Here is a 12,982-nt window from a genome sequence, read left to right as displayed (position 1 = left end):
AGTAAGGACAATGGTATGGTCACATAATGAAAGTTGGATGGTTACGGGAGATCACGCAGGATATGTCAAGTACTGGCAGAGCAATATGAACAACGTCAAGATGTTTCAAGCACACAAAGAAGCAATTAGGGGACTCAGGTATATCAATCATCACTCTAGTCCTTTGAACTATTGCAAAGTATTTGCTGTTCTCAGGATATTTTATATAATTCTATTACACTTTTCTTGGAACTGTGCTTTAATTAGCACCCAACTCCTTATCCTTGTACGGATATTTGTATGTAACTCATTTTTAAACAACTGCTCTAAGATAATACTTTTGGTATTGTAACACAAAAAAAGAAAAAATTAGATGACTGTGATATCTTTAATAATAACGTTAGGTTTTTTTATGCATTACCAAGCTGAAAAATGGATGTATTCCAATAATAAAAACAAAAGTACAAATCGCGTGATATATAATCTAGTCAAGATGAGAAATGGAATAATAATAAGAAACAAAATAAAGTTCCTATTCCCAAGCCACTTTATCCAATTGTATAATAAAATGGATGAAATTAAATTTATTGATCGGTGACATTTTTTACATTTCTATTGACTTGTATAAATAAAGTTTTTCCTGAATATCGCCACGATTTTGCCTCTTGCTAAAAATCGATGGAAAAAATAATAATAAAAAACATGCCTCATGTAAATGATCCAATGTGCAATAAATGCTGAATTTATCACAAATTTCAAGGAGCTCGTCTTCCGATAGTTATGTGGCATCAAAAAATTTAGTTTTATTTTCATATTAAATAAATAAATTTAGTTGCAGTGTCAGCCATTAGATTATCAGTCAGTTTGAGTGCCAGTTATGACTGTCGGAGATGCTTTTTTTATTCACAATGCGGGAATCCTTATCTTGAGTTTCTTGGAATATCGGCCAAGTCCCGACTGATTTTAATAAATATTCGTGTATAGCATTTATTTAGCATATTTCCATTTTCGATTGCTTTCACTTTCTACTCGAGCATCTACCAAATGGATTGTTATGACTTTTCAAAACCGTCCGGACGTCAATGAAGAATTTTTATTCTAAACACTAACATCACCATATATGAGTGAATAAACAATAAAACCATTCATTATATTCTTCTACTAAAGATAGCATTGCTTTGTAAAAAAAAAACAAACGAGTTGTTCTTAATTGGCCTATGCTTTTCTACGTCCATGCATGCGAATTCAGGTGGTTGCAGAGGAAGTTTATTCTTCGAACAAATACTCATATCCATTTTATTCTCATAAGCCTATTCATATATTAAATGCACATTTTTAAGGATATAAAATGTGTAAATTTGTGTTTTTATATCATATTTTAGTACTTCAATACCAATTGCTTATAATCATTTACACAATTTATAATGAATACTACTTTAAATTTCCCCATAATATAAGGTCAAGTACATCAAAATGTAGATTTAAAATAGAATATTTTTCACATTTCCATCTACGTTTCAAAGAAAACTAAATTTGCAGGTAGAAATGACAATTTTTTACAAATAATATCGTCAGTTCTATCTACAGAATTATTTTATACTTGATTGTTGAGAGTGAATTTAAATTACCAACTCAAATATTAATTAGCTAGATACTTACATGTCCCTATAAAATAATTTCAACACTTCTGTAAAATAAGGATTGTTAAATACTGCATTTTTCAAAGCATATTCTATGAAATATATTTAATTTTTCATATACCGATGGTTTTAATAATAAAAATAGCTAAACATATTAATAAATTTTGGTTGTTGCGAAAATGCCTAATTTTAAAATCGTTAATATTACATTTTTCGAAAAATGTTAATACCTGGTGTTAAGGTAACTTGCTGGCTGCAGCTCTATACACAAAAAACTGCATTCCCGTTTATAAATCCTTTTACCATTAACAGAAGCAATCATAATATTTTAAGACAGACCCCAACCAAATTGCAACAAATAAATTTTAAATGTACTATAACAAACAAATAGATGAATTTACAAGCCAAACAATGTAGTATTTTGATAATAAATAAAAAAATATATAACGGAATGCGAGGTGTACACGTGTTTATCTATATTTTTGCCTTTTTTGGGCCAATAGTTTCAGTCCAACGGATCACAAATTGGCGACGTGCAGTGACGATGGAACCGTTCGAATTTGGGATTTTCTGCGATGTCACGAAGAGCGTATTCTCCGAGGTAACTTAAAACACCGTTTAATCGTATCTTTAATGAATTTTGCAATAAAACAACAACGCATAAAATGAAAAACATGTGCATATAACATGCTAATTGAATTCTAGGTCATGGAGCGGATGTAAAGTGCGTACACTGGCATCCACAAAAGAGCCTAGTCATATCAGGTAGTAAGGATAATCAGCAACCAGTGAAGCTATGGGATCCGAAAACAGGACAGTCATTGGCGACACTTCACGCGCATAAATCAACTGTAATGGATGTCAAGTGGAATGACAATGGTAATTGGTTGGTTACCGCATCTCGCGATCACTTGCTCAAGCTCTTCGATTTGAGAAATCTCAGTCAAGAGGTGCAGACCTTCCGTGGTCACAAGAAGGAAGCATCCAGCGTTGCTTGGCATCCGAGTCATGAGGGACTCTTCTGCAGCGGTGGAAGTGACGGTGCCATTCTTTTCTGGCACGTCGGGTACGTACATAATCATTCAAGATTTCAAACTTTTAATTATCCTTTTCTTTTTTACCAACAATTTAATTTTCATTTTTATTATTTAGTGCCGACAAAGAAGTTGGAGCGATAGAACAGGCTCACGACAGCATTGTTTGGACATTGGCTTGGCATCCTTTGGGTCACATTTTGTGCTCAGGTAGTAATGATCATACGTCCAAATTTTGGACGAGAAACAGGCCAGGTGATCTCATGAGAGACAAATACAACCTCAACACTCTACCTGCCGGAGCAGGTGGCGTTGACGACCATGAAGTCGGTCAGTAACTTCGTTATTCATTTGTTATTTGGCAACGTTACGGTATTGACATTTTTGTTTTATTGACAATTGAACGTTTGTGTTAACACAGCTGACGAAGGCGCAGTCATTCCGGGTATGGGACCTGAAGATCGTATCAACACAGATCCCGAACACGAAGACAAAAACGGTGAAATACCGGGTCTCGATCTTGATCACGCGGCTGAAGAAAGCAAAAAAGCAGCGAGTAAGAAGGTGCCTTACAGCAAACCTATTCCACGTAACTTTCAAGCTCAGTGGAACGAAATGGAGGCCGAGGACACCGAACAAGTTGAAGCACTTAATGCTATTGTCAATCAGCTTATTGAAACTACTCCCGGCGCCGTGCCTTTAAACGACGTTACTCCTAGCGCTATTATTTTATACGGGAAAATGATTCCAGTTGAACGTGAGTATCGCTTGATTTTGCTAGCTGATTTTTTTTTATAACCTTTTGCGCGAGCATAACCAATGTTATTTTACTTTTAGCTGGATCTAAATTGGCTGAAGCGATTGCGAAGGGTACCGACGCTATAAATAAATTAGTACAATCTGGAGAAATTGAAGAACTACGAGATGTTATCGGACCTAACGAGGATACAGAGGAGATAGAAGAATATTTGCAAGATGACGGTGACATTGATTACACCAAAATTCCTGACCTAGATTTACCACCTCCTCTACCTAGCTCGAAATTCGCTCAGAATCCAGAACTTCTCAAATCTTTGAATCGTGGAGGAAAGCGCAAGTTCGACCAATTGATTGGTTGGAGTGACGGCGCAGGCGACAAAATGGGAAAACTACATCAGCCAGTTTTTGGAGGTTCTTACAATGAGGATTCGCAATCAAGTGATACTGATCTTAGATATGGAATGAACGCAGATAGATCGTCGTCTAAGGACAACTACAATGACAGCTATGATGAAGATTATAGAACAAATGACCAAAGCCTCAGATATAATTCATCTAGCGGACCTGGAAGGCCTGGAATACGTGATGACATAGACTCGCGACACAATTTCCAAGATAGCGACTACAGACAAATGAAAAACTCGTACTTGTCATCCGATGGTTTTGGTAACAGAGATATGGATAGTAGACACTGGGATGATGATAGCAGTAGAGACAGGAAACCCGACACTAGCTTTTCACAAAATTACTTTGACAAGCGCGACCAGAGATCCGGCAATTCCTACAGCACAGGCAACTCATCCAATCACCATAACATGCAAAACATCAATCCAAATATGCCACCATCAAGCATGCAGCATCATTCCAACTCCTCGCAGCAATCTTCGAAAATGGGTTCCCATCAAGGAATGGATGGACCCATGTCTCATATGATGCCCCATATGAATGTACCACCGCCTCCATTCCGACCAAATGGACCTCCACCGAACATGCAAGGCTTTGGTCCAGGCAACTTTCGACCTCCTAATAACAATTTTGGTCCCAATATGCATTTCCGACCAGGAATGGGTGGACCTTTCCAAGGCGGACCATTCAACAATTTCTCTGGACCACCACCAAATTTCAGACCTTCAAATCCAAATTTCGAGAGAGGTTTTGGTGGACCGAATTTCAGAGGTCAGAATACCAATCAACGAAGAAGATAGGACATGCAGAGCCTCGGTGCGGATTCTGAAGAATTCTGAGACGAGTTTACGAACTTGATGGACAAGGATTAAAAAAAAAGACTTTTGACGATTAATTCGTCAAGTCGCAGACTCGATACCCGAGAACTGTTTCTTAATTTTATTTTTCAATAAAATAAAACCATTGAGGCAGGCAATGAACACACACTATTTATCAAATAAACGTTTAAAATAATACAGTCTCGCTAAACCAATGACTAGAGCGCGGTCGAATCTTACAGAACTTACCGTGAAATTGTTTCTGACATCTAAGTTGACTGCACGTGATTTTCGCTGATACGCACCGCGCATTATTAAAGCATATGGCGATACACTCACTATGGCTATTAGTGAAATTTGCGAATAATGTTATTATGGAAATCAACAATTTTTTTTATTAAAACTTTATTGTGTAAATTCATAGGATTATGTACAATGCTGAAAAACGTAATGTGTATAAATAAATAGTGAAAAAATATATATTATTTGTTTAATTTTTTAGCAGTAATTTATAAATGTAATGCTGATTTTCATTACAGGTACATTTGTAATATCTCCAGATGGGGAATATTGTGTATGATATGAGCTTATTTAAAAATAAATTCAACATCAAATTTTTAATTGTACTGGTGGCATAAAATAATGCATTAATTAATCAAAATAAAATAAATTCAGGAAATAAAAAATGGTTTTACTTTTATAAGAACTGAAACTATCCATTTCAGCTCACATGTATATTATAACAAAGCGCACAAAAAAAAGGAATATTAACATTAAAAGTGCATGTTACTCGATTGATAATTGTAGAATCGATTTGCTCAACAATGCAGTAACTCGTAGATGCCTCGTCATGATTAATAAGTAGAAGTCATGGAGAGGCTATGCTTTTGCCTCCAATTTGGTTGTATTCTCTCTCTCTCTCTCTCTCCCTCTCTCTCTCTCTCTCTCTCTCTCTCTCTCTCTCTCTCTCTCTTTCCTTTTTATGCTTCGTGTTCCTTTCTCACCAGTTGCTACGAAAATCATTATTTCAGTTTCATTGAAATAAAAAAATATGTCGATACTTCATGGAAACGTTATATACGCTAACAATTTATAAATCTTTCTCAATATTATTTCTTATCATGAGAAATGATTAGAAAAAATTATACAGTTACTATTCAGACTAAGTTAAAATAAGATTTAAATTAGATTCACACTCATACAGACACCCATAGGTAAAATAGGACAAATGATATTATCACTATATGTATTATTCAATGATCTGGAATCAATGGAAAACATTTTCTATCTCCACATTATTTGAAATTAAAATTTTAATCTTTTATAATTTCCCTTCACAATTATAATTTTTATTTTACATAATTAATTTAAAAAAAGGAAAAATTATTTTGATTGTATAAGTAAAGGTACGTATATATTTCCATTTGAGATTCGGGAATCACAATTTCTATATTGGAAAAAAACTAAAAAAACAAAGTAATTCATTCCGATGTTTAGTCTTAACGTCAATGTATGCGTACGATCGACGCGCTCTCTAGAATCTATTGTAATCTTGATCTTGAATGAAAAAAGATAAAATAAGAATTACAAGTGAAAAAGTCGTCTCGTACTATGCTGTTCATTGAAGGTGAGTCAATTAAAGGGTTTATGAAAGCGTAGAGCAGAAAAAAGTAATATGGATTCTGTCTACAAAATAAAACAGCACGTCATGGTCATATAGAGCAGAGCTCGAAAAAGAAGTAATCTAATATTACGAGTACACAAAGAGGTGCTTTAACTACATGTATATATCTATTATATATATATATATATATATATATATTTATGTTCTGATATGTATGTGTTGCACTTTCATCTGTGTTGCTGTGACCTCTCGTGGCGCGAAATGGAAATAAACACGCAGGCGTTACTTTAATACAGGCACAGACAGCAACAGCATAAAAAGTAGACAGAAGCAGCAGACTGTTTTTTTATGTAACATATTAATAATAATCAAAGAAATTTGTAAATAAGTATGGAACCAATTTAAACCCCAAACGATTTGTTGAAAATAAATTAATAAAAAAATTTATAAATAAAAATCGAAAAAATGCGCTTATCTTATGCGTGTTATCTAGAATTAAGATTGGCATATATTTATTTACATATTCTCTAAGCTGATTTCTTTCATTATTATTAATATATTAAATAAAAACAACAGCCTGCTCCATGCTGTCTGTGTTAAAGCTCCCGTTTTTTTAGTTCTATTTTGCACCACAAGAGATCGCAGCAGTGTATATGTCCGACCTTATCTATATATATAGGCAGATCCTGAGAGAGGGAGAGGCAGAGAAAGAACAGCATCAACCTGCATCAAGCAACACTAAAGCTTCAGAGTGCGTCGAGTCAAAGCGATGCAGCTCCGCAAAGCATCTCAACACAATGAAACTCGGTCAAATTGTTAGGCATTTGATCCAAACAAACTGAGTTCATTGCGTCTTTTCGTAAATTTAGTCAAATTTAGAAATTTATGCAAATGCCAACAAGTTCAAGGCTCGAATTTTGGGCACAAGAAGGAACAACGAAGATAAATTAAGGTTAGTTGCGTTTACGTCATTTGTCTTTATGTGAATCAGCTGTCTCGAGTTGTTATTGTTACCTCTCGAGCAAGCAAATATTTTTTTTAAACATAAATACCATGAAAGACTATAGTCGAAGCACATTTTAGATGACCTTCAACAAGCAAATCCTATAATCGATGACGTTCTTTCGTTTATATGTTTTAATGCAATCTACGAAAACTGGTCATTGTTCTTTATAAATTATACGCATACGCATATTTATTCAAGCAAATCTTACAATATGTAATACTAAATATTCCGTCATTGAGCGTTCTTTAAAAAAACAAATATGCTTCATCCGTTTTCATTTCAGTTACATTTTTAATCCATTTCAATTCATTGTTTGTCTAGTGTATTTAAATAAATACATCTCAAGCCGTGTATTTATAGGCACAGTTAAGAATAACATTGTATTTTATGTTAAAATATTAAGTTTTAGAAATAATTAAATTAATGAATATTATTTCAATGATCAATTTTTCTTTAATTGTGTACTTTATTTTACTGCATCAGTTTAATCAACTCATTCAAACAGTAACTATTAAGTCAATCAATATTCCACAAATCACCTGCATTTTAGATGCTCTCATCAGCGTCATTGGTTGTAGTTAAAAGATCTTAATGACATGAAAAATGAAACGAGACACTGTTATTACCTGCATAGAAGCTAATCACAAAGGGAAGATGGTAAGGGTTTACTTCAAAGCAAATGGCTCTATTGATATTCATTGCTTCTGTAAAACATGCTATTTTATCAATATTACCCAAATAGGCTGCATGTCTATACAATTATCAAATTATAGAATTCTATGTAAACATTGTCTTGCTATTATGTATCTTACAAAATATGTATTTAAAATCTCCTCCAATAAATTCAAAACCATTTTAATGTTTTATAAGCTATATATTTAATATAGCAAGATCATGAAGGTAAATGTAAAATATAAGTATGACCAAATGCTTCTTACTGAGAAATAACAATCTAATTTATTATTATAAATGAATGCTTTTATTCTTCAATGTTTGTACAGTTTTGTTCAAAAATATTAAAATTCTGTCATATTATCAATGTATTATTTTTAATTTTTCAATAGTAATATTATTGAATTTTTTAGATGACAACGGTGCTAGATGGCAGTTACCAACAATTGGAATTAACAGTGGACAGGGATTCAGAAGATGACGTTCATGAGGAGACTCCACGGGATTCTGGTGTTATAATACATGTTGTACCAGAAGGTGGAAAAACGCAATGGAACCACATAGAAGATTTAGATTCATTTTTTACAAGAATGTACCATTACCATCAAAAACATGGTTTCGTATGCATGATGCTTCAGGAAGGTTTTGAACTAGCACAATTTGTTTTTGTAGTAATATTTACAGTATTTCTTTTTCATGGTGTGGATTACTCTATACTGTTTAGGTAAATTTCTTTAACTATTTACAGCTTACAAAGGAAATTGAAATATTATACTTAATTCTACATTTATTTTTCAGAGATAAAAGTGCTGGTAACAAAACTTCAATAATTGATGCTATAGTATCATCAAAAGAATGTTTAGCAAGCATGGGTTTATTTACATGGATTTGCATTCTTATAGCAAATATTTTCTGGTTGCTGCGACTCATTAAAGTTCTCTATCATTTTGTTCAGTTCTGGGATATCAAATGTTTTTTCAATGTTGCCTTAAAAATCAATGACAGTGATTTAGATAATTTAACTTGGCATGAAGTGCAAAAAAAAGTTATAGAAGTGCAAAAAGAGTTGCAAATGTGTATTCACAAAAGAGATCTGACTGAACTTGATATTTATCATAGGATATTAAGGTTCAAAAATTATTGGGTAGCCATGATAAATAAGTCTCTTCTTCCTGTACCACTTAAAATTCCGTTCATAGGAAATATTATTTTTATGACGAAAGGCCTAAAATATAATTTAGAACTGCTATTGTTTTGTAAGTAATGAATCTTTTTTCTCATTTCATCCACCATTATGTTACAAAATTAATGATCTTATATTCTTGTTACTAGGGGGACCATGGTCACCATTTGAAAATAGTTGGCACATCAGAGAAGATTACAAAAAAATACAGAAACGTCACGAACTTGCAAGAGCTCTCTCAAAGCATATATTATGGATTGGTATTGCTAATCTTGTCCTATGCCCTTTAATCCTACTTTGGCAAATTTTAAATACATTTTTTAACTATGGAGAAGTAAGTTTAAATGTTATAGTAATTATACTATTTATAAGATTATTAATTTAATGTAAGACTTTATCACTTTATTGTAGTTATTGAAAAGGGAACCAGGTACTCTTGGAACACGCATGTGGTCATTGTACGGCAGAGTCTACTTACGTCACTTTAACGAGTTGGACCACGAGTTAACAGCTCGACTGAATCGAGCCTACCGTCCAGCATCTAAGTACATGAGCATGTTCACATCCCCGCTGTTGACAATATTCGCCAAAAATATTGCATTTGTGTCAGGAAGCATATTCGTCGTCTTCTTCATTTTGACAATGTACGACGAAGACTTTTTACAAGTCGAACACGTTCTTATGATCCTAGCAGCAACTGGTGGCATTGCTGGTATTGCCAGATCTCTTATACCTGATGAAAATTTAGTATGGTGTCCTGAAAGTCTACTTACTGCGGTTCTTGCTCACACACACTATCGACCAGACAGTTGGCGAGGCCAAGCTCATACTCAAATGACCAGAGCACAAATGGCTCAACACTTCCAATACCGTGCGGTGCATTTATTGGAGGAGCTCATATCACCTCTCTTGACGCCGTATATTTTGATTTTTAAATTGAGATACAAAGCACTGGATATAGTTGATTTCTATCGCAGATTTACTGTCGAAGTGACCGGGGTGGGAGACATATGTAGCTTTGCTCAAATGGACGTAAGAAAACATGGAAATCCTATGTGGCAAACTTTGGCTCACAGTCCTCATGTCAAGGACACCGACATGACTGATTTTGGAAATATTGGAGTGGCACCGACCGAAAAACATATTCCTCTGATATCCGACAACATTACTCAAGCCGAAGATGGCAAGACTGAATTATCATTAATACACTTCACACACACAAATCCCGATTGGAAACCGCCTGGATATGCCGAAGTCTTCGTTGCTGCTTTGCGTGAAAGAGCTAAAAAAGAAGCAACGAACGTAGGATATTATGATACCAATCCTCTTTATGCTAGCTTGAACAGCCTGTCTTGCTTAGGGCCAGAGGTAAGTTTTGAATAATATTTTAATGATTTATTGCTCATTATATTAAATGTTTGCTTTGTAGTACAATGGTGTAGTTTCAAACATTCTCCGAAGTACGATAACGCCTCAGATGAATATAACAAGTCAATATTATCAGCCTATGCCAGGAATGTCATCGGATCGTTCCATCACTGAGCCTATTTCTGACAGTATTAGCCATATTGATGTAAATAGGCAAGAAGCAAAAGCTATGCACCGAGGAGTTAGTAGAGCAGAAGGACCATTGCATATTGGTGAAAGAAGTTTGCTACATAGCTTACAACAAGCTACTGGAATAATAAATCAGTCATTGGAAACATCTATACTCGGCACTGCTACAGACATAAATGCCGAGGCTTCTGTTCCTCTGGAGTTGACGGCTATAGATATGTCTCTTTCTACATTGTACCTGCATGAACTTCATCATAGACAAGTATGATTTATTAATTACAATATCTATTTATTTAACGGATAATATAAAATCTTCAAATAAATTTACAGGTTCGAAGGAGAGGATACCGCGAAGTAACTGCTAGAAGTATATGGCAACGAAGTCCCCTCCAAGAATTGGAAATTTTACCAGAATTAGGACAAGAAAGAGCTCCATTACTTCAACATCAAGATTCTTCCATTAGAAGAGAAATGGACCGAAAATAGTAACTGGAAATTATTTACTCCTATAACTCGTTTTCATAATTTATCGACTTTACATATGACGTCTCATTCAAGTTAATTTGTATTTACATTACATCCAAATTAAATGCTTATAACCTGATGTGTCTATTACAATCGCAATTAGTTTTTTACGTTTGGATGGCGATCAATTAAACGTTTAAGAGAAAATAGCACAAATTCAAAACTATTTATCGTTTTTTTTATGACGTCACTCGACAATCTAACAAATAGTTTTATTATACTACCTTAAATTTAATAGGTTTTTGCTATGTTGCAAACATTTATTAGATAAAGTTAATTTACTCAGTAACTATAATTTTTAAGTCCTTTTTCTCTAGTCATTCTAACATAAAATTATAAGCTGTTTACATGATGTGCAATGAATGAATCGCATGTTAGAAGTTCAAAATCGCAATTGCTATCGTATTACTAGTGAAAAAGTGTTGACGTTATTAATTTGAATATCTATTTTCTAAATGAATCAATTCTCAAGTTAATCTGAGCATATAAAACAAAAATTGTTAATAAGTAGATAACAAGGAATGCTTTTGGATTGATTATGGTTTCGAATTATTTATTCAAACAATAATAAGCTATGAAATATAACTAGCACACTGCAGGTGAAGAATAATGAATGAAATGTTAATTATTTCCCTATATAATATTTGTAGGCCGATTCCGTTAATAAGTTTCTTTTCTGCAATATATAATTTAATCTTTTGTTTCAATAACGTGGTTGTTATAGAATGTAAGAAACGTTTGTTAATACAATATTTGAAGTGATTTAGAAACTAAAATGTCTATAATTAAGGCTGGTGTTTCGAAAATGACATCGCATGTAATTATGGTGTAAATACGTTTTGTAAATATAATATCTTTTATAATGTGAGCATTAAACAGAATTACAATTTACTCTTGATACCGTTATTTATTTTTCCTGTGATACATTATAGTTATAATGTAAATATTTCTGCACGAATATAACATTTTAATTTTAAAACTAGTAAAATTATGGTGTGACGGTATATAAATGTACGTTGATGAAGAATAGGAAAAGAAAAATGATAGCATTAATCTATTGGTCCTAATTCGTATTCTATGGGTCAAAATATCCATGTATTAAAAAGTTTGTTTTCGATGTATTCCGTGTGTTCGGATGCATGTATATCGATGTACGATCGGGTACGTGGAACGAATAGAGAACCACTAAAATCTCATGTACAAGTCACATTTTACTACAAAAATTATATTTTGCAGTTATTTTGTAATTGAAAGAATGTTGTCCGATAAATTTAGATAAAAACTTTTGGTTTTATTTTATATCTAGAATTTGTTGGATATAATTTTAAATCAAAAATAGGTTTAATTCTAAAAATGAAATAATTAGTTTGTGATACTGAAATATGTAAAATAAATTATAGACTGTAATTTATCTAAATATCTTGAAAATACTGCGTTAATTAGTAAGCTCCAATTTAGTTGTACATTTTAACGGATCATTATTCATTGCCAATTAGAATTTTTCCTTGAAAAATTGTATCAATGGTTGCACTTGTTCAGATGCAAAATTAATATTGAAAACTCCTGATAAAACGATAAGCATTTCTTGTAAATTACTTCCTAGTTATTGTGAAACCAGTTGGCTACAAATAATCTATCGTCTGTGAAGGAATTTGATGATATTTTCGATATTTTGCTTGAGTGAAATATATTAAATTACGATTATGACAATAATAGCTCTTCCAGTGTATAAAGTGTACTGATCAGAGCAAATATCACCAACATTTGATTTATATACAAC

At 33.2% G+C, this 12,982-nt stretch overlaps 2 protein-coding genes across 3 annotated transcripts; both read left to right on the top strand.

Moving 5' to 3' along the window:
- The first annotated feature begins 6 nt into the window (after positions 1-6).
- LOC131674662 (uncharacterized protein DDB_G0283697) lies at positions 7-5,301 on the top strand. The gene is made up of 6 exons (XM_058953475.1): positions 7-138; positions 2,123-2,220; positions 2,325-2,685; positions 2,772-2,983; positions 3,075-3,410; positions 3,491-5,301. The coding sequence occupies exons 1-6, from the start codon at positions 11-13 to the stop codon at positions 4,615-4,617; spliced, it is 2,262 nt and encodes a 753-aa protein (XP_058809458.1). The 5' UTR covers positions 7-10; the 3' UTR covers positions 4,618-5,301.
- A 1,677-nt stretch (positions 5,302-6,978) lies between these two features.
- Positions 6,979-12,077, top strand: LOC131674661 (autophagy-related protein 9A). Of its 2 annotated transcripts, XM_058953473.1 has the most exons (8): positions 6,979-7,211; positions 7,816-7,922; positions 8,351-8,661; positions 8,736-9,193; positions 9,270-9,454; positions 9,532-10,488; positions 10,550-10,939; positions 11,008-12,077. In XM_058953473.1, exons 2-8 carry the CDS (start codon positions 7,869-7,871, stop codon positions 11,161-11,163), a joined length of 2,511 nt encoding a protein of 836 aa, XP_058809456.1. In that variant the 5' UTR covers positions 6,979-7,211; positions 7,816-7,868; the 3' UTR covers positions 11,164-12,077. The 2 variants fall into 2 exon arrangements, with proteins under 2 accessions (XP_058809456.1, XP_058809457.1); XM_058953474.1 differs by lacking the exon at positions 7,816-7,922.
- The last annotated feature ends 905 nt before the right edge of the window (positions 12,078-12,982 follow it).

The sequence above is a fragment of the Phymastichus coffea genome, unplaced genomic scaffold (assembly GCF_024137745.1).
Source record: "Phymastichus coffea isolate CEN01 unplaced genomic scaffold, Cenicafe_Pcof_1.1 PCOF00274, whole genome shotgun sequence".
In the NCBI taxonomy this organism is placed as follows: Eukaryota; Metazoa; Arthropoda; class Insecta; order Hymenoptera; family Eulophidae; genus Phymastichus; species Phymastichus coffea.
This window is presented reverse-complemented; position numbering and strand designations above follow the sequence as displayed.